The sequence below is a fragment of the Cydia splendana genome, chromosome 7 (assembly GCF_910591565.1).
Source record: "Cydia splendana chromosome 7, ilCydSple1.2, whole genome shotgun sequence".
Lineage (NCBI taxonomy): Eukaryota > Metazoa > Arthropoda > Insecta > Lepidoptera > Tortricidae > Cydia > Cydia splendana.
This window is the reverse complement of record NC_085966.1, coordinates 1,017,157-1,038,055: the sequence shown is the minus strand read 5'-3', so window position 1 is coordinate 1,038,055 and position 20,899 is coordinate 1,017,157. Positions and strand designations below refer to the sequence as shown.

At 36.4% G+C, this 20,899-nt stretch overlaps 3 protein-coding genes across 3 annotated transcripts; 2 read left to right on the top strand and 1 right to left on the bottom strand.

Moving 5' to 3' along the window:
- Positions 1-5,343: 5,343 nt before the first annotated feature.
- On the top strand, positions 5,344-6,410 carry LOC134792443 (flexible cuticle protein 12-like). The gene is made up of 2 exons (XM_063763731.1): positions 5,344-5,461; positions 6,160-6,410. Exons 1-2 carry the CDS (start codon positions 5,358-5,360, stop codon positions 6,350-6,352), a joined length of 297 nt encoding a protein of 98 aa, XP_063619801.1. The 5' UTR covers positions 5,344-5,357; the 3' UTR covers positions 6,353-6,410.
- Positions 6,411-10,418: 4,008 nt separating this feature from the next.
- Positions 10,419-12,706, bottom strand: LOC134792442 (flexible cuticle protein 12-like). Its single transcript, XM_063763730.1, has 3 exons — positions 12,698-12,706; positions 11,173-11,294; positions 10,419-10,611 (listed from the first exon to the last, which is right to left on the bottom strand). The coding sequence occupies exons 1-3, from the start codon at positions 12,704-12,706 to the stop codon at positions 10,419-10,421; spliced, it is 324 nt and encodes a 107-aa protein (XP_063619800.1).
- A 5,285-nt stretch (positions 12,707-17,991) lies between these two features.
- On the top strand, positions 17,992-19,879 carry LOC134792441 (cuticle protein CP14.6-like). The gene is made up of 3 exons (XM_063763729.1): positions 17,992-18,029; positions 19,291-19,421; positions 19,692-19,879. Exons 1-3 carry the CDS (start codon positions 18,021-18,023, stop codon positions 19,876-19,878), a joined length of 327 nt encoding a protein of 108 aa, XP_063619799.1. The 5' UTR covers positions 17,992-18,020; the 3' UTR covers position 19,879.
- The last annotated feature ends 1,020 nt before the right edge of the window (positions 19,880-20,899 follow it).

The window sequence follows — 20,899 nt, the reverse complement described above, 5'->3', positions numbered from 1 at the left end:
ATCCGTCTGCTCGTTTGCCTCCTACATCATAAAAATATATTTCAATGAATACTTAAGGAGAGGCATGTTAGCCAGTTATGCAAATCTTCCTCTCAGAAATCACACGACTGATAACGAACGACTTTTCAAAACTTAAAGAAACGAAGTAGATAATATTGGACCTTAAAAAATGTGCATAGTTCATTTTTTAACTTCAAATAAAAAGGTCGGACTGTAATCATTTCTATTGAGAATAATGTTTGCATTCGAATCTAATAGAAAATTTATATCCCAATTTTTTTCCCATTCCGTTACTACTTTTGGAAGACTGTCAAACGGTAACACAATGGATGAGTCCTACGAAAACTATAAGGCGCGTATTTTTTTCCTATTAAGGTACCCTTCGGAACCAGACTACACCAGCAACTAGAAATACTGCTGCAGTACTGCAGCTCGACATTACTGCCAACTGCATTGCTGCTCGGGATTAGAAACACCGTGAAAAAATCTACATAAATCATTAAAAAAAGTGGCGTGGAACACTATTAATAAAATAATCCTGTGATACCGAAAATATTTTTCTCTGGTTTCAAATTTATTTTATCCTTAGGTAAGTACCTACATGTTCCCTAATATTGGGATTTATAAAAAAGGGAGTAAAGACAAAGAGTTCTAAAAACGCCTTACCGTTTTATTAGCTAGTCATAGTAATTTATATATAATATTTTAAATATTAAGGCATTATTGAATTGTTATAAATAACATTCAAATTAATTATAATATTATTATAAAGTGGGTACAATATCAATTATTCAATTAAATTATTAAATATTTCGCAAAAATGATGCGCGAAAAACGCTCCCTCACAGCGTTTGACCGGTTTTAACGTTTAGGCTTTTCTGAATGTCAGGGCCGTTCATCTTGTGACATAATGAATTAGAATAAGATAATCATAATGACATCCATTTAATTTTGTAAGGAACATTATTTTGTATATTGCTATTTTGGCAAAAAAAAAAACAAATCGATCCCCTTTTTACTACAATAAAATGTATGTGTATAGGGCGCAAGCGATGCACATCCCTGGTGCGCCGGGTGCGGGCCAGCCCCAACCCTATCCTGCGTTTGATAGCCGAGAGGTTTGACTGCCCATATATGAGGCACTGTGATAATATGCATGTTTCTAGAAGTACTTATTATGTTTAAACGCTACTTGGTATGTTGTACTTCTAGAAACATTATTTTATTTAATCAAATTTTTAATTATATTTATTCTGTATATATAGTGATAAGTGTAAAAACTAACATAGCTATAAGTACATACTAACATAACTAACAATATCTATGAGTCTGTAAAAGTTACTTGAAATAAAATGATTTATTTTATTATTATTATAGGAATATATACTACATTTTATTAAAAAAAAAACAACGGGTTGAACTCCGGGAGTGCCGACAGAAGTGAAAACTCAATGACTAGTCCAAAATGTCTGCAGCACTATGTATAATTGACCCATTATTGACGGATTATTGGCGAAATATGCTGAACTCGCAAAATTGCATGTTAACACCAAATTTCTGTACCTACCACATTTCTAGCAAATAAATTTCTATTTCTATTTCTATTTCATCCTCCTCCATCCTTTTGATTATCCTATGTATCACAACAATGTTTAATGTAAAATGTACCTATCCACGAATGTTGTGTCGGTACAAACCCGATAGGGTTTCACGGCACTTTTCTGTTTGATTCAATGTAAGATTTTACTATAGAATAAATAAATAAAATAAATTAGTCTTGAATAATCCTCCTTTCTATTCAAAAAATTTAGTTCCGAAATTGCTGGCCAGCTTAAATTTGTAGCGTTAATTGTTTAAAATTCGAATAGAAATTGTAAAGTTAACTTGCAGACCTCGCATCTAAATATATTTGGTCATGATATTTTGAGTTTTATTCACCAGTACTAGAGTTCACTTTTATTAGCGATTTCATCAAGATGAGACTTTATTGGATTATTGAATTATATTGGAGTGATATAAAGTGAGATCCTCGTATTTCAGCCCGTACAAGATTAGAACATTGAGCTTTATTGCTTAATATAAAAGTCCAGTTTTAAATGATTGACCTGATTATGATACGTTATGACTAAAGTTCTTTGGTGAATAACATTGTTCGTGACACATGACGTCAGCGTTACATTACGCGTTACGCTGAATCGAGTTTATCATTTTTTCCCCAACTCAAAAAGTGCTCAGCGCCGCTAAAGAAGTTTTCACTTCAAAAATACCCTAAAAAATTATAATAAAAAATAATGAGTCTCATTTAAATTCTTAGTCTTGTTGTTGTTGATTTTAGTTGTAATACCTAATGCTTGAAAATGGAGATTTAGGCTCGAGCTCTCCTTAACATGTAAAAATGCTTAAGTTAACTTTTTACCTTTCAATAAACATAAGGTTATGACCGGTTTGTCACTTTATAAATTGTATTTGTTTAGTCAATTACACATGCCAAAATTACAAAATGACAAAATACACAATGTAATAAAATGCAATACAAGAATTATAAACTGAAATAGATGTCATATATTAAAGTAAAAGTGACGAAGCCCTCCAGTGGCGAAGGCCGGATTCGAACCGGCGTCTTTAGCAATCCGGGCTAACGCCTTTAACCCCTGGGCCACCAAATCAAAATATTTAATAAAAAAATTGATTTGTTCCCAAAGTTGTGTAAATACAATAATTAATAAATACCTAACCTTTCAAGTGGCATACGTCATTTTTGAGTTGTTGGGATTTCGATTTTATTTCAATTAATCAAATTTCAAATTTATATGACGAAAATTGTCCGAAAGTCGGTTCCTGCCACTTCAAGGGCTAAATAAAAATAAATAAATAAATAATTTTAGTCTGTATGTCATATGTGCGTGACGCACTGGAAATACAATTTACAATGACACAAAATTGTTCCACTTTTAATTGCCTCCATCCATTTAATGGTTATGATTCTGATGGCACGTATTTAACCGGTGAACTAATTAATCGAATTTTAGTAGTTAAAAAAAATAGAAATGGGTACTAAAATTAATAGATTGGCAACAAAAACAGAGCCTTAAAATATATCAATATGAGACAACATTTTAATGCCGTTACGGCTTTTGTTTATTTTTAGGCAGGTACCAAGTATTTATTTGGCAACTGAATTATTATATTGGAGACCATTTATGAAGCACATTTAAAAAAAGAAAACGGCTATCTAGTAATTAAAAAATGAAGTTCTTTTAAAATATTTTGTTTGGTCACTACACGGTCAACCTAACACGCTCCTCCTCGCTTCGCTCGTCGTCGCACCTATCTTTTGACTCTTGCAGAACACCGTGATAACTATTGAAGTTAGTAATTAAAAATTTAAAGACCTACCGGTATAATGGCCATTAGGTGTTTCATGATTAGGAATTTCGACTATAAGTATAGGTACTGACCATTGGTTAATAAATTTGTGGTGTTTTGTGGATTAGGAAATTTGTCAATTTAAAGTACTAGGTATGCATATGTTTAAATTATTAAAAAATGGAGTATTTAAAGCTTATGTATATAGGTATCTTAGATATTCTGTATATGCACATATATAAACAACCAAATTTTATGATCGCTTTACAATATTAGTTCCCAACTTATTGTTTCAGACGCCAGCTTATATCAATTCAAGTTCCCTATAATTTTTTTGGGTGGCCAGTTTTTTAATAATATGATACTTAAATTTGAGGCTAATATAAATTTATTGGCGCTAAAATATTAATGCACAGCCAAATTATATTAATATATGCATATTTTAGATGCCCGGTTAATAATAAGCCGATTCTGATTAAGGGTCGGTTGCACCAAACCATTTGCCATCGTTAAAGCGTTCGGTAAATTTCGCGCACGAAGGGTTCCATACCGTTACGCAAAAAACGTCTATAAAATCACGTTTGTTATATGGGAGCCTCACTCAAATATTTATTTTATTTTGTTTTTAGTATTTGTTGTTATAGCGGCAACAGAAATACATCACCTATGAAAATTTCAACTGTCTCGCTATCACGGTTCATACAGCCTGGTGACAGACAGACAGACGGACAGACAGGTCAACCTTAAAGTAGTGTACTTTCGGATCGTTTCGGTTTTTAAATATAAAATAAATAATTTGCAAAATTTTCCTAATCAGTAGACACCAAGGCCAGATTTTTTTTGAGCACTGATTTAAATATCTAAAAAGCACTAGTAGAATAAATCTCTAATTCCGTCAGAACCTGATATCCTTGCGATGAGCCGGCTGTATAAAAGGCGTGTTCTGCCAAAATATTCTATTAGTCTCTTCTCAAGTCTAGCCTGACTACTCCGATCCGCAAAAATGAAATCGGTTAGTGAATTTTTGCGTCAAGTGTTTGGATTGTTCTTTTGTGATAATTTTAACTTTTTGTCTGTGTTTGATAAGGATCCTAATTTTTATATTAAAGAAAAAATGGAAAAAATCACCGCTTTCGGCAGCACTCGAACTAGCAACCTCTCGGAACATCGGTTTGATCGCTCTTAACCAACTGAGCTATGGAAGCTTACCAGAAGAGTGTAAATCTTTCCATTCCTACTGGAGAATTTTAAATTTTTTTCCTTTGATATAAAATAATGTAGCATCGCTCGCCGACGTATATTTGTGACAAAAATTAGTTCAGATAAGGATCCTGCCCATATTTTTAAGTCATCTTTTAACATTTTTATTGTAAATGTTTTTTTTACTCTATATTGCATGACTGAGATTTGAACCGGCGATATTAATAACCCAACAGAACGGTTTAAAGGTTATTTAAATATTTAATTTTAATATTCTAGTCTGCTTTGCAGTGTTGCCTACCAAAAGGGATTTATTTAGATGTTTGCTTGCAAATAATATTAGTGGTATTTTTTTTGAAAAAATGGTACATAAGTTTGGTACAGTAGTTTTTGCGGTCTGATTAGGTTAAGTTACCATATTAAACAACACAATAATCAAAAGTGTAAACTAAGCTCAGTTGACAGCAGGGTGTCATCTATCGGGCATATTAACTAGTATGGGTTAAAATTACTCTTTTTCAGTGTGCCGCGAGACTATTAAATATACTTGTACACATTTGTATTTTCAAAATACAATCAATTTGCTCTTTGGAAATGATATCAGTATAGGTAGCTGAATAATGGTATTTAAACTGTATATTTAACGTGAACCTGCGCCTAACACTATTAAGTGCTTGAAAATGGAAACATACCTTAGGCTCTCTAAAACCCATTGTGCGAGTAACATTTAACCACAAAATTACTAGTTATCTATTTGCCTACTTATTTTTTTGAAGTTCATCGTATTCGCCATGATCGTCGCGGCCGTGGCCGCCGCCCCGCGCAGCCCTGACGCTGACGCTCAGATCGTGCGCAGCGAGCTGAACAACATCGGAGTTGAGGGCTACCAATATGCGTAAGTACAATTACAATATTGTTCCTTTAACGGAGTAGAGTTGTTGTTTACACCTTGTGTTAATTGAGACCCTAAGTGAAATATATGAAAAGGTGAAATCTTGTGCGAGAGTTTGAAGGCACGTAAGGTGAACAAACCTTGCTGCCAAGTGAAACATAACATTTTTTTCCCTACAAACGGGTAAAAATATTTACCGCACTAGATTTATAATCTAATCGAAATTAATCATTGGATATATATTTAATAATCAAGTTCATCACTTAAAAGTAGGTACTACCAACAAACGTGAGAAAATAACACAAATTTTTTTAATGACCTGGCCAACAATACAGAGTCTGTGGGCTTTAGTCTCCTCTATGATGTTAGGTTCAGCCACTAGGTCATTAATTTCGCAGTTGTTAAACATTGGCCATCAGTTTCTTATGGATAATCTTTTTCTCAGCAACTAGCAGCATATTTTCGTCAGTCTTCTTCGTCGACTTAGCATTTTCCCGGCCTAGCGCTTTCCTACTCAATTTTCTCAACTTTGCCCGGTCTTCGGCATCCTCACGTGAGATGTGAGATTGTTCTCTTCCATGTCCGCTATAACGACGTCCAGCCAGCGCTTCTTAGGACTTCTTTTTCTTCCTTGAGTATCGCATAATAAATATAGTAAACAAGTATTTGCCCCTTTTAGTTAAACTGTTTCTCTTTCGCAGCCTGGAGACCTCCAACGGCATCAAGCAGGAGGAACAAGGACAGCTTGCGAACGTCGGCACCGAGAACGAGGCCATCCAAGTCCGCGGACAGTTCTCCTACTTGGGGCCAGATGGCGTCACCTACACCGTCACATACGTCGCCGACGAGAACGGCTTCCAGCCCCAGGGCGCCCACATCCCCCAAGCTGCTTAAGTTAGATCCCCTGTATAACCTGGCTGTTAATAAAGTTTTTGTTTTTATGTTTTAATTTCACGTTGTTGTTTTATTATGCGAAGTGTAGGGGAATAAAAATAGGAACTGACCCTGAGCTCCGCACCAGCCGCTGAGGGTGCAATCGAGATAAATGCTTGGACTTATAAATATGTTCGGAATTTATAGAGCACCGTACAAAACTTTGTTCACGGTGCTCTTATGGGATCACTTCGGTCTTGCAAATCGGTTAAATGCGTTTTTCTCAAAGACCGTTTGATGTAGGTACCTGAAATTTGGAATAGTTATGGCAAGTACCATCACTAACACTGTGAATAAGTCGAAACTGCTTATTTCTGATTTTAGGGGGAAATTTAGGGGGTTAGAGGGTTAGGTTGAATTTTATTTTCAATTGTAAGAATCGTGTGAGGTACCATTAGAAAGCTTGCAAAAAATTGAGTCGATGGACTGATTTTGACTTCATTTTAGAATGCAATAGTTTCGATAAAAAATGCATTTAAAGTTGCAAGTTTTCATACAAAATTTTTCACCTCTGTCCTGTCAATTTTCGGGAAAACTATAGCTAACAGGCAGCTGACCAGTCAATATCCAACTAAAACAAGTATGGAGACGGCGGGAAAATTATCAGGTTAACTCTATCTTTATTAGTTTTTAAACTGCAGCCTGATCTTTGGTTGCTTAGGGCTAGCTAACTAATGCTTACACTGGTCATTTCATATTAGGAAGTAGTTTTAGTGAGAAAGATCCTTACTTAAAACTTTGGCATTGAAATTTATGACTTATGTCTTTAATACAAAGTTTAATTCTACTTACTTACTTTTGTGAGATATTTCATTTTTTTTCTGAATAGCCTACTATAAGTATGAGAGAGTAAAAGATCTGCAAAATGCAACCTTGTACTAAAGCAAATAAGTTTAAATTTCGAACGGGCTTTCCAACCAATGGACTATCGCAGTGTGCTCAGTAAGAATCATATTTATTATTGGAGTTTATCAGTACAAATTTAAATTAAGAATTCCGTTCTTCACTGTCGTTGTGTTTTTTTTTCACATTAGCGCACATAGAGTTAGTAAAGCGTATAGAGATAATAAAGTCATTTAATATTTATTAACAGCTATGGCGTATCTACCTATAGATTTTACTGAGAGTATCTGATTCGTCGAAACAGTATTCCTTCTCATTAAGTACCATTACATTTATGTATTAATTGTATACAGTATGTATATTTTTGAACAGATCGGTGAGAGCAGCATCTAGACACTGTTCTGTTACGAAAAAATAATTTTGGAAGACCGGGCGCAGCACGGTTGCATTTTTATCGACTATCACTATGCGCGTTCCTTTTGCACTAACATACTTGTTAGAACGTGACAGGCATGGTGACAAGCGATAAAAACGCGACCGTGCTACGCCGCCTGTATTGTATATGACAGTTAAAATTCACAGGTTTTGGAAACAAAGGTAAAGTTGACGAAATATAAAGTAAGCCGATCTTGATCAAACTTGTTTTTTTTTTCAAATTAGTATAAGTATCCAAACTTAAAACCACCTAGGGATGTGTCGTACGGTGCTCTGAACACCGTAGTCTTGACTTCGTACTTGGCCAATTATTTCTTGCTAAATATGGCCCAATTGGAAATAATATTACCAATGACTAGAAGGAAATAATATCTAGTTCAGTACTTAAAAGATTATACGAGACTTTCTAATTAGGTACATATTTAGACAAAACTTAGGTATTTAGATTTCAGTGTTAAGCTAAATCTTCAATTTCTATTAAAATTATTTTCTTGATATTAGATTACATTTGGCATTTAACAATAATAAAAAAAATTTTTAGCTAGCTATATTAGCAAATTTACAGTTTAGTCATGATCTAATGATAATGACTGCATTGGTGCTACCTACTAAATATGAATGATTGAAACTCGATATCTTAGGAGTCAACATGGTTATGAAAATGTTAGCATAAATATACGATATTGGTTATTCTTTAGGTGCGTCCATCTAGCGAATGTGCCGCGAGCGCTAGTTTTCTATAGATTGCTCGCTTTATTTATGCTGACTGGGCGCGCAATCTGAAGCAAATTAGAATTCGTTAGATCTGGACGCACTTAGACGAACTATGATTTTCGTATTTTGAAACTTGCTCCTTTATCATAAGCTTAAGTTAATCAGCGTACAAAGACTGGATAAGTCATGCTGAACAGAAAGTGAACAATTTATCTATATTACCTAGGTATTTCCTCAGTTTCGCCTGGCAGTCAGCGAAAAGTGACAGTGAGTTTACCAGCAGGCGAATTATGGATGAAATCTGTGGATAAATATCCACGTGATAAAATAAACGTCTCTTTTTAACGAGGGGCGATGGAAAATGACGGATGCCGTTTTTTCACGCTGTCACGTAGACATGAACGGCCATCATATCCGTGCAGAGGCATGCTACAGCGTAGCGAGTTTCTTCTTGGAGTTCATTAAATTAATTATACATAGTTTAGTATATATTATAAGTATTTTTATCTCATTATAAGTAAATAAGTACCGTAAAATGGAGTGAGTAGGGGGGTTACGAGGGCAGTTGGGTTATGATTGGTGTGAGGAGGGATGACAGAGAGGTGAGTTGGTTTTTACAGGCTACTGCTACGTAAATTATATATTATATTTTAATAACAAATCAAGCTATTATAATGTTTATAATTCCAGAGTGTCGATCCAACAATTTTCAAAACTCATCTTAGTAGGAAATCCCTCGTCACCCCAACTACGGGGTGTTATTTCGTGTTTATCTCTAAAGTTATGAAATGAAATAACAAATTAGGTATCATTGACAAACAAAAATTCATACATCCAGAACACTTTTTTTGTATATAAATCAATGTGCCACATATAAAAATAAACTTTTATCCAGGTTTGAACTTAGATTTCGTCCCTACTCACCCCATTTTACGGTAGGTATCTGGACGCACCTTAAGGGTATAATCAATAAAAACTCAAAAATATGCTGTTAGTTTTATTGCCCCAATATTGAATTTTAAATTATCAAGTTTCAATCATTAAAATCCTTTAGGTAGCACCAGTGCAGTCATTAGGTCATGACTAAATTATAATTCACCGAATATAACAATCATAGTTAAATGTCAATTGAATCTCAAGGATATTATGTATACTATTTAATTAAAAACGATAATGAGGAATCTGCTCACCACTGACTCACAACACCACTCCTGTTTTTCGATATTATGAATAAATAATATTTTATTACGGGTCTATCGCGAATTTATTTTATTACCTTTATTGACCCGTCTATAAATGTGAGTTCAAAACGCGAAGGTTTTAAATTGGTATTATATTTTTACACACATTGACCAAGCCCCACGATAAGCTCAAGCAAGCTTGTGTTGTGAGTACTTAGACAACGATAACCAACGTGAAAGTGTGCAGATAATGAAGTTTTAATATTGAAACGCGTTAACTATCCTGTAGTCAACACTCGGCAGTCCACGTGGCTGTTTGTTAAGTCCAGCTATCGCTTTACAAGAGCTCATAAGCGTACACTGTCTTGTACTAACCCGCCAATGTTTAATTCATCGAACAACTTTGCTCTAGTGAAGCCATTTTATTTAACAAAAAATGTGGGTCATGATTGTTTCCTTGGCTACGGCCTCAGTACGGGTATGATGGTGATTCTTGTGTACATGATACGATGTAGTGCATAATTGTTTTCCTTCGTATTTCATGCTACTTCTATTAACCTCAGTACTTTTTGTACCGTGACTGACTGAAAATAGCAAGACACGTTCGTCCGTTTCCGTGAAAATACGAAGGAAAAATGATGATAATGACAGTGCCCGTTATTCTTAATCGCGTGGTGGTATAACATCACGCGTCAAAATAAGCGTCACTTTATAAAGTGACGCTTATTTTATCAGTATCATGTGGATAAAACGATCCATAACACGCCTGCGATCATGTTTAAACAATAAAATAGCAACGTAAAATTAAAACAGAAAATCTTTATTAATAGCCAGGTTATACAGGGGATCTAGTTTTAAGCAGCTTGGGGGATGTGGGCGCCCTGGGGCTGGAAGCCGTTCTCGTCGGCGACGTATGTGACGGTGTAGGTGACGCCATCTGCCCCCACGTAGGAGAACTGTCCGCGGACTTGGATGGCTTCGTTCTCGGTACCGACGTTCGCAAGTTTCCCTTGCTCCTCCTGCTTGATGCCGTTGGAGGTTTCGTAGCTGTGAAAGAGGAAGTTTAGTTTAAGACTGAAACATTTTGGTTGGAAAAGGCAAATACTATGTATGAGTGTTATGGGTGTTTCCTGTGGACTTAAGGCACTGTGGACGCAGTCGCTGGGGACGCGAACAGTTAAGGATGACTCACGTTAGACCGGGCCGACCGGGCCGTGTCCAAGCCGGAGCTTCTAGCTAGCCAAGGTCACAATCGCTTGCGCTTTGCCATCGAATCGCTTTGTGTCTCTCTATCACTCTTCCATATTAGTGCAACAGTGACAGTTGCGTTTCGATCGCTACGGAGCGAAAGCGATTGGCACGTTAGCTACGCGGCCAGTTCTGTCACACCAAGAAAACTGTCCTTAAATACTGTTAGTGCTCCGCTGTGCGTCTGGAATAGTTTATTTCTGAACTATTTCTATAAATACAGTGTGAAGAAAAAATAAACCTGTCAAGTTTAAAGAACGGTATTAATATTGCTAACCCGAAGATCACCGCTTCTTCACGACTTCCACAGGTTGAAAGACTTAATTTTGGGCCTACCTCTAATATAGTATTTGTACTTACACATATTGGTATCCATCAATTCCGATGTTGTCCAGGTCACTGCGTAGGATCTGCGCGCCTGCGTCAGCCGGGTTTTGGGGGGCAGCGGCCACGGCGGCGACGATCAGGGCGAATACGATGAACTGTCAAAATAATAAATATTTAATTCGGGCGATTCAATCCATACTTGTTAGTTACAAACGTACAATTAGACTGAAGTTACTATGTAAGTACCTAAACTAACTCTTTGCCGATATCCAGGACAAAAAAAAAAAAAAAAAATTGGGGACATCTTACACAGATCAACCTAGCCCCAAACTAAGCAAAGCTTGTACTATGGGTGCTAGGCGACTATATATATACTTATATAGATAAATACATACTTATATACATAGAAAACACCCATGACTCAGGAACAAATATTAGTGTTTATCACACAAATAAATGCCCTTACTGGGATTCGAACCCAGGACCATCGGCTTCGCAGGCAGGGTCACTACCCACTAGGCCAGAGCGGTCGGTAAAAAATCCGGGTAGCAACATCGATTTTGACACTTGCGGCAGTAATACGGTCAGCAGTAACGTTGCGCTGCAAATTCTGCAATAATGATGCCAACTGCATTGCAGGAAACGTCATAAAGGTAATTTTGTACAGGGTATTGCTTGTAACAGGAGCAATAAATTAAACTGTAGGATGTACTCCTGAAACTGACCAACATTTGTTCAGCGACTTTTAAAACAACTTCTGATTAGATTTTTTTTAAACTTATGTATTGTAAATTTTGTTATGTTTAAAGCGTGACGTCAAGGACACTGATTACAGCGTACATTGAATATTTAATTAGTATGAAATAGAGAAAATCTAAAGATTTCATATTTTTTTAAAGTTGTTTATCAAAAGTTATATCGTTTGAGGAATACAATATATGTATTATTTATTTATTATGTTTATTATTTGCTCATGGTACAGGAAACACCCGGTAGAAAAGAACTAACACATTCACTGCCCCAATCTGAATTGTTAATCTACTAAAGTCGCGGATTTGTAACTCAGTCGTGTCACGAGTAATCATTTAAATTAAAAAGCAAAAAGATGACAGAAATTTGGCAAAATCCTTATCAAACACAGAAAAAAAAGTTAAAGTTTTTTGCTTAATAATGGGACACTAACGTAAAATAGATAAGAATAGAATAAAGAGCGTTTATTCGTGGCAAAGTAAAGAAAACAATACGTAACACAATTTAACATATAATCCACGAAATGGTCCCGACTCAGCATTGTGTTAGCCTGGCTGAGCTGGCACTTTTCCGTTCCGTTGGGGCCATAATCATGTGTATCAACTTAAACCAGGAAACAGAAAATGGCAGTTAACTTTACATCTACATCTACAAAAATGTGTCCACGAATTGATTTGGATCACACCAAAATAACTACACTCGTTTTAGGCAGACTAGAGAATACAAAATAGTTCTTAAAAAATGTGATGATTGTATATATCCATCACAAAAAAAATCCAAACACTTGAATTAAAAAAAAATCACAAACCGATTTCATTTTTGTGGATTAATTATTCCAGTATTCTCAGGTCTAGACTTGAGAAGTGCGAGCGAGCGACTAATGCATTTTTTTGGCAGGACACAACTTTTATATTGGCGGGTGCATCGCAAGGACATCATTTGGCAAACTATGAATAAATTAAACTTAGAATAAATTTAAAAGTGGGAAAATTACTGTCTTGGGTGAGCTATGGATGGATGCTATGGTTTGCTGGCTATGGATGAGGTCTTGGTGGCTCAGATGGCAGTGCACTGGAGTATCGATCCAGGGGTCGTGAGTTCAAGTCTCACCCAAGAATGCTATTAGCATCGTTCGCAGACGTTTCTGCTTGTGAAAAATTAAAAATTTAAATTATGAATAAATTGTTATGTATAAAAACTTGATCCAACGACATAAGCTTGGAAATGGGACCACCGCTTTTCTATATGGTTAAGTTAGCTTTGACTTTTTCATGATGTGGCCAACCGAACCGATCATTTAATGATATGATTAAAAATTCTATGATATGCGGCGCTATCGTGGGTGCATTTTTATCACTTGTCATGTCATGCGTCACTTTCGCATTTACATACATCATAATGACAGATGATAAAAAACCGACCATATTAGCCCTACTGGTCACGACATGGACATCCATATGATATTTATAGGTACTTGGGGTTCAGCGTTCCAGTTACATAACTGACATTTAGCGCCTCGCCCATGCGACAAAACTGGCAACAGGTTATGCTGATTAATAAGGATACGCACACATTTTAAAGTGGCTACAGAAAATTGGGTAAACGTGTTAATAATATAGTGCTTTTATCGATAGGTCACAGTCTGAATATAGCTCCATCAGATGTTATAGGTCATAAAAGTGTGTTCAAGTTTTTTTTATATGAAAGAACTGGAAAGAACAGTTGTTACGGTTAAGGGGCCCACTGATTACCATTTCGTCGGACGATATCAGCCTGTCAGTTGTTCGGATGACAACTTCGAACAACTGACAGGCTGGTAGGTATCGTTCGGCGATCTGGCAATCAGTGGCACCCTTTATAATCTTCATCATCATCATCATCTCAGCCATAAGACGTCCACTGCTGAACATAGGCCTCCCCCTTTGGGGGGTGAATGCCATAATCGCCACGCTTGGCAGGCGGGTTGGCGATCGCAGTCGAGTACACCGAATTTGAGGGACGCTGCTGCCCGTCCACCGGTGGTCTTGGACGTAGTTTAAGGACATACCCGGGGCCCTTTATAATCTTATCTGGAGATGACTCTGAAGATCGCTGATAGGGTGGTTCAGGTTTGTATGGGAAAAATTCAAACTCTAGCTAGAAGAAGCGGCACCCCCTCATTTTGATAGTACACTTATTATGTTGACAAAATATACGCCAAGTTTTGTAATCTTATCTCAACTAAATACAAGGGGGCACCCCCTTGAACACTTTGAAATTTTTCAAAGCTGTATGAAATCCAAAAAAATTTTTTTTTTTAGATTTTTATGTACCTACATCAGTAGTAGTTTTCACATTATTTGAAAGGGTGATTTAAAAGTTATTAAGTAAAAAAACATTTTTATTTCTATTTTTTATGATTATTTAGATGAAATTCAAAAAATCTTACTTTTCACAATTGTAGTTGAGATAAAGTTACGAAACTTGGTGTATTTTATCAGCATAATAAGTGTAGGTAACAAAATAAGGGGGTGCCCCGTCGGAAAAAAAAAATGGTTTTTGAACCACCCTATCGCTTACGCTAATTGGTCCATGCGAAATGATGAGACAGTCGTGTGCGCTAATCACCAAGACGATCGTCAAGGTCAAAACCATTTCCAAACGGTAACAAGTTGTTGAATCTGAATTGTACTTTAGACCAATGTTGCGACAAAAATATTAATATCCTATTGTAGGTAACCTCTCCTGAAATAAGGTGTTTATATAATAAATAAATAATAATAATTCAGCCTATATACGTCCCACTGCTGGGCACAGGCCCCTCATGCGCGAGAGGGCTTGGGCTATAGTCCCCACGCTAGCCCAATGCGGATTGGGGACTTCACATACACCTTTGAATTTCTTCGCAGATGTATGCTGGTTTCCTCACGATGTTTTCCTTCACCGAAAAGCTAGTGGTAAATATCAAATGATAGTTCGTACATAAGTTTCGAAAAACTCATTGTTACGAGCCAGGATTTGAACCCGCGGCCTCCGGATTGAAAGTCGGACGTCATATCCACTCGGCCACAACCGCTGTAAGCACGCAATAATTGAAGGTGATTATAACAATTTTTTTTCCTAAGTTATGGTTGTTTTCTATGTAAGTATATAAGTATTTATCTTTATCTTTACCCACAACACAAGACGTAGGTACTAAGCTTACTGTGGGATAAGGTCGATCTGTGTAAAAATATAAAAATAAAATTGTCCTATAATATTTATTTAATTATTTATTTTGAATTCCTGGCCTGCTTAGCTGATTTTGCTGATGTCTGTAGGACTTTAACGCCTGACCAGTAATATATGATCATTGTCAAGAGGGCGCTGTTATTCTCATGTATAGTGACAGTTCAGTATGGCATGAAAAAATTAGTTCCAGTGAAATTCCGCAACATGGCGCGTGATCATATTCCTGGTCAAGCTTTATAATGAAATGTATTATTTAAGTAAAAGTGATGCGCGCAGATTACAGATTACAACACGCAACGCTAATGTGTTTGTGAATGTCAAGGTCGGTCAGGATTCAATTCTCTCATCATTCTCACTCTCGAATTAATCTACCCAGAATAACTGACCTCTAGATCTGTAACAATTACCTGTGTCAGATTCACACTTATGCTGGTTAATTCGAGGCGAACCGCTTGCGTGACCACTATGAGACAGGAGTCACAAGTCACATGCGAATGGGGTTATAAACCCACAAATAAGTAAAGTGTGTTCAAAATAATTCATTCAACAGGTGGTTTTTAAAATAGATTTATTTATTTCGAAAAGCTGCTTACTTGTTGATGATATGTTAAAAAATGCGGCGGCGAATGTCAAGCGTTTTATCAAGGAAATTGACAGAGACAGCGGCGGCAACATTGACGCTGCAACAGGGACCGTGCGCGTTGGAGGGTCTGCCATCTTGTGGCCTGAATCGGAAACATATGTGCACGTGTACATTGCCAAAGCAAGTGCTACCATCTACCGTTCTCGTCGGTACGTTTCCTTGTGCAATCTTGTGGGCTACATCGGAAACATAAACGTCACATTTACGCCTCGCGCCAAAAATCTGACTGCCCCTATCCTGCCCTCTATAGTTCATGCTCGGGCCTACAGTAATGCAGCTGCGGTTGACATCTGAACGTCACCTTTAAGATGACATACATGTACAGAGACAGGGACGAGCATATATATATGACATATATTTCATTTTATAGTCACATAATGACTATTAAATTTATACTATTAGATTTAAATATAATTGACCGAAGCGAAGCGAAGGTCTACGTTTTGACTCGGGCATTTTGCTTTCGTATGTCCGGATGTTCTCCTCTACAGGTCGCAATTCTTAACCGATTCTCGTGAAATTTTGTGACCGAATTTTATGACTAAATAATTTTTTTTTGTCAATCCGGTTTTTGGAAATTTTTAAAAATGGCGGAGTCGTGATACCTGGCGCCTAAACAAATAGTCGTATCGATATCATAAGACTTTTTTCTTTTTGAAACATGTTTACAGAGTTAATAGCAAAAAATGCAGAAAAAAATTATCGCTGGTTTAGGCGGTATTTAGATATTTAATTTTAACTAATTTTAATTTGAGAAGGAGTAGCTAAATTTCGTCAACCCATCTAAGAACTATTTGGCTCAGTTTGTAAACGTTCGCTTTTTCTGTTTGCACAGAGGGTCTGGGTTCGATCCCCAGTAATTGTATGCTGGGATATTATAACTTTTTGTATTTTTTTACACATAAATTTCGTATTGTTTTTCTTTAATTTACTATACACCGTGTTTTTATTGAATTCCGTTAACTTCGGGGTATAGTTAAGTACGTTTATAAGAACTAAATGGCATAGTTAATTTTCAAACAAAAAAAATTTTTTTGTTTTCTTTTTTGTTTTTTTTTTGTTTAAAAAGTAATTAAATGTAGCATATAGCGTTGTTGTAACACGGGCATTACATTTAACTCAACCAAACAATTGAAATCTGTGACATATCAATGTCATTTCGTACATCAATCGACCGAGATTGTACTTAAGTTTAGTAGCAAATGTATGAACTCATTCTAAACACTAATCAATATGTAAGCCGGCCCTAAGGCAAGTGTACACGCTTGTAGAGGCCTTATAGTAAAAAAATAAATTATGGATTATCTCCGAAATGGACTTAATTAGAACATCGGTGTCTTTGAGAAAGTTACTTGATTTAAGCTCAGGAATGCACCCTTGAAATTAACGGAAATCAAAAAAAACACGGTGTATTTAAAGCTCTTAGCACCATGTTATTTCAAGCTCTGCTCGCGAGGTCTACAGCTCACAGAGCCACTAGTTATGCTGATGTGTTAACGACGCCAATTATTATTTATAGTCCTGACATATCAAAAAGATTTGTTGAAAGGTGACATCATAAATAAAGCCATGATCAATAAATTACAATTGGGACAGGATCGATAGGATCTTTAAAATCTGAGTGGACTTGAAACAGTTTGTCTTTTCTTTATACTAGAGGCTAGTAAATAGAGAAGACTGACAACTGACAAGTCCCATTGAGCCACTAAGCATGTTGCTCAAATACTCTCTCGGGCAAAAAAACTAAAATACTTCACATGATCAGTTTCTTCGCTCAGTTAATTTTCTATCTTTTCATGCAGAAAATATCATGAAGAAAATTGTGTCGATTGAAATAAATTATATAACCTACTTATTTTAAAACTCCACATTTTTTTTGTTTCAGGTTTGACACACGCTAACTAAACTAAACTATCAAAAACCTGTTTTCTAAGAAGACAAAAGAAAAGTGATTACGTTTCTTTGCTCGCGACCGTACAGCTTAGTCAAACTGAAAGTTCTAGCAATTGTAAATACAGTTTTGCTGAGATCTGTCTAAGATTTAAGGTCTGTACTGTGTTTAATAAATTAATTAATAATTAATAAATAGTTTTGCCTAAAATCCTCACATTACTGACAAACCAATATTATAATGCAAAAGAATCTACAATCGACATAATTATCATCTAACATTTAAAAAATGGTATGCAAATGTGCAAGTTCGGCTTAGTATATAAGATTCTACTTCAGAGGACCTATCACAGTGTCCCCCGATCACTAGACAGACCCACCTCGCAAAATGAAATCCGTGAGTATATTTTACCTACTCATATTAGTTAAGGTCATGAGTGGATTAAATTTCGTATGTGTTAGGTCATCTAAAATGTTTAGTTCCAACCTCAGAGTGTTTGGCCAAGATCACAATCGTACTTTCACAGACGCCGAACTTATAGAAAAAAATATCGTGACTTCGTAGCTACTCGCTACGAAGTCACGTAACTATTTAAATAAATTATTTAAGTTTCTATCGGCGTGTTTTTATCAATGATTTTAATCTCGGCTAATGTACTGCTGTTACGGCTTTACTGCGTATCTGAATTCGCCTCCTAGCCGTGACTTGTGATTTGGTACATCATTATAATTATAATAATCATGTGCATTTATATTCCGATTTTTTAACGGCTAGACCTATTTTACTCTAGTATATAATTATCATTAATCAGTCACAAATTTTGCACATTATATTAGCAGCGAAATGTCAAATAGATCATGATAGTAAATTATTCATAAGGTCACTGGTCAGACTCGTATGCGTTACTATAGGTCAAAAGGTTGAGTGACGTGTGGACAACATTCATGCTAAATTCAACGTTAATGGAAGTGAAGTAAGGTTTAAATCGATTAAATTGTTGAGCTTGGTATTCTGTACAAGATCATAGTGCGAAATTATGATTCTTAGATTAATTTAATTTGTTAATAAGGTGCGTAAAGTTTATGTGGGCAGGTATGTTAGCGTAAATATATTGTAAATTATAGCAACACTTTTATCTCATGCAATACCGCTTGGCACAATTGTCCCTTGGGTGAAACAAAGTTGATCTAGCCCGGTAGCTACGAGATCTTGCCGTGACCAAAATGAGGTCCAATCTGTGCTATGTCTCCAATTTCTGCCTGCTTTTATTAACTAGGGCATGTTTGGGGATCATTTTACCATTTAAAAAATACTTTTGCTCAAAAAAAAAATATTATGTGAATTTAGTTGTGACAATTTTTGACATGTAGTTCCTAAACTACTGGACATAATTAAAAAGCGGAATTTTTTAACATGAATTATACATAATTTAATTTAAGTTTATATTTAAGAACAATTTTAGCAAATCAATTCTTAATGGGGTGATATGGGGGGTGACATTTTGTATGAAAGAAATACAAATACAATACCATGCGCGCAGTAGGCACAGTTGTGTCCCTCGCGGCACAATTCCTGTGGGGTCATTTTTATAGTCCCACTCCTATAGTTATTCTAGTTCGTTAACAATAGTTGACGACTTGTATTCGTTTTTTTCCAGTTCATCGTCTTCGCCCTCTGCGCCGCGGTGGCCCTAGCCGCTCCCCAACGCCAAGCTTACAGCGGCGATGAGAAGGAGGCTGCAATCCTCAAATACGACAACAATGTCGATGTCTACGCTTACAATACGCTGTGAGTACCTACTCGTATAGTATTATAATCAAAACAATCTAGAGCATCTCACCCGCACCCCTCGGCCGAAAACCATGCACAATTGTGCAAACTTATGTTTGGACTGACATTTATCGGACATGGCTATTTGTACGTTACGTACAAATCATGTACAAATAGCCATACATTTGACGTGCCCCTCCCCCGCAAAAACCGGCAGACTGTTTTATATAGAAAATGAGAGCCAAGGCGTCTCCGCCTCCACCTTCTAAAATAATAATTTCATTCCAGCGTTGAAACCTCGAACGGCATTAAGACAGCAGAGAGCGGTACCCTGAACAACCAGGGTAAGGAGAATGAAGCCTTCGTGAGGACAGGGCAGTACGCCTACACCGGCCCCGATGGCGTCACCTACTCCGTCTCGTGGACCGCCGACGAAAACGGTTACCACGCGCAGGGCGCCCATCTTCCTCAGTAAAATAATGGCTAAACTACTTGGATATAGAATAAATGACTTGAGAACCTGATGATTTTTTTAGTCTTATTACTCGTAGCCCTTATGTTTCATGAGAATCTCTAATGCAAAAAGAGTTTCTAATGAAAGATGCTCTTCTTACTGAAACATCTATTAGGACTGTTTTTAGTGTGATAAAATTCCATGTTAGCTAAAATTCAGAAAAACAGTCACCTAAAGGACTTATAAATTAGACTCTAAACAGCACACTGTCCAATGTTTCAAAACACTTGTAGTATCCATGGCATTTTCGGTCCTCAGTGGCTTTGTACAGTAACTGTGTTATATTCAATCCATCCTTATACATCAAACGGCATGCAGCGGGCAGTACGCCTACGCCGGCCCTGATGGCGTCACCTAGTTAAGTCCATCTCGTGGATCGCCGACGAAAACGGTTACCACACGCAGGGAGCCCATCTTCCTCAGTAAACTACGACTATAAGTAAACGGATATGGACTAAACGCCTATGTTTTAAATGTGTTTTCTTCTTCTAACTCTTCATTATTGTAACGAGCATAAAACACATGAACACCTAGTCCGTCTCGCAAGAACGGCTATTACAACACAATTACTTAACCAGGTGATAGGGTCAAAGGAAACCTTTTACTTGCATTAGCGACATCACACAACACAATGGCAACGGGCAAACACGCAGGGGTGCATTGGGATTATTTAAGAAGCAATAATTTCCAGTTTATTTATTTTTCAACGTCGGGTTTTGTAATTCTTATTTTTTATTGTTGGTGACTATCCTTATCTAAGATACCAAGAATTGGAAGAATGATTACAATCACCTAGAATTACTCCGGAGTAAAAGAAAAACCTTCTCAACTATAAGTTGTATATTTTTTATTGTGTTATGATTAATAATTATAAATAAAGGTGTTCCTGTAATATGGGTTAATTTAACAAACGTCAATCACAAAATTCAAAGTAAACAAAACTAGAACCAGGTAAACACGTTGGTACGTAAGCATGTTCCAT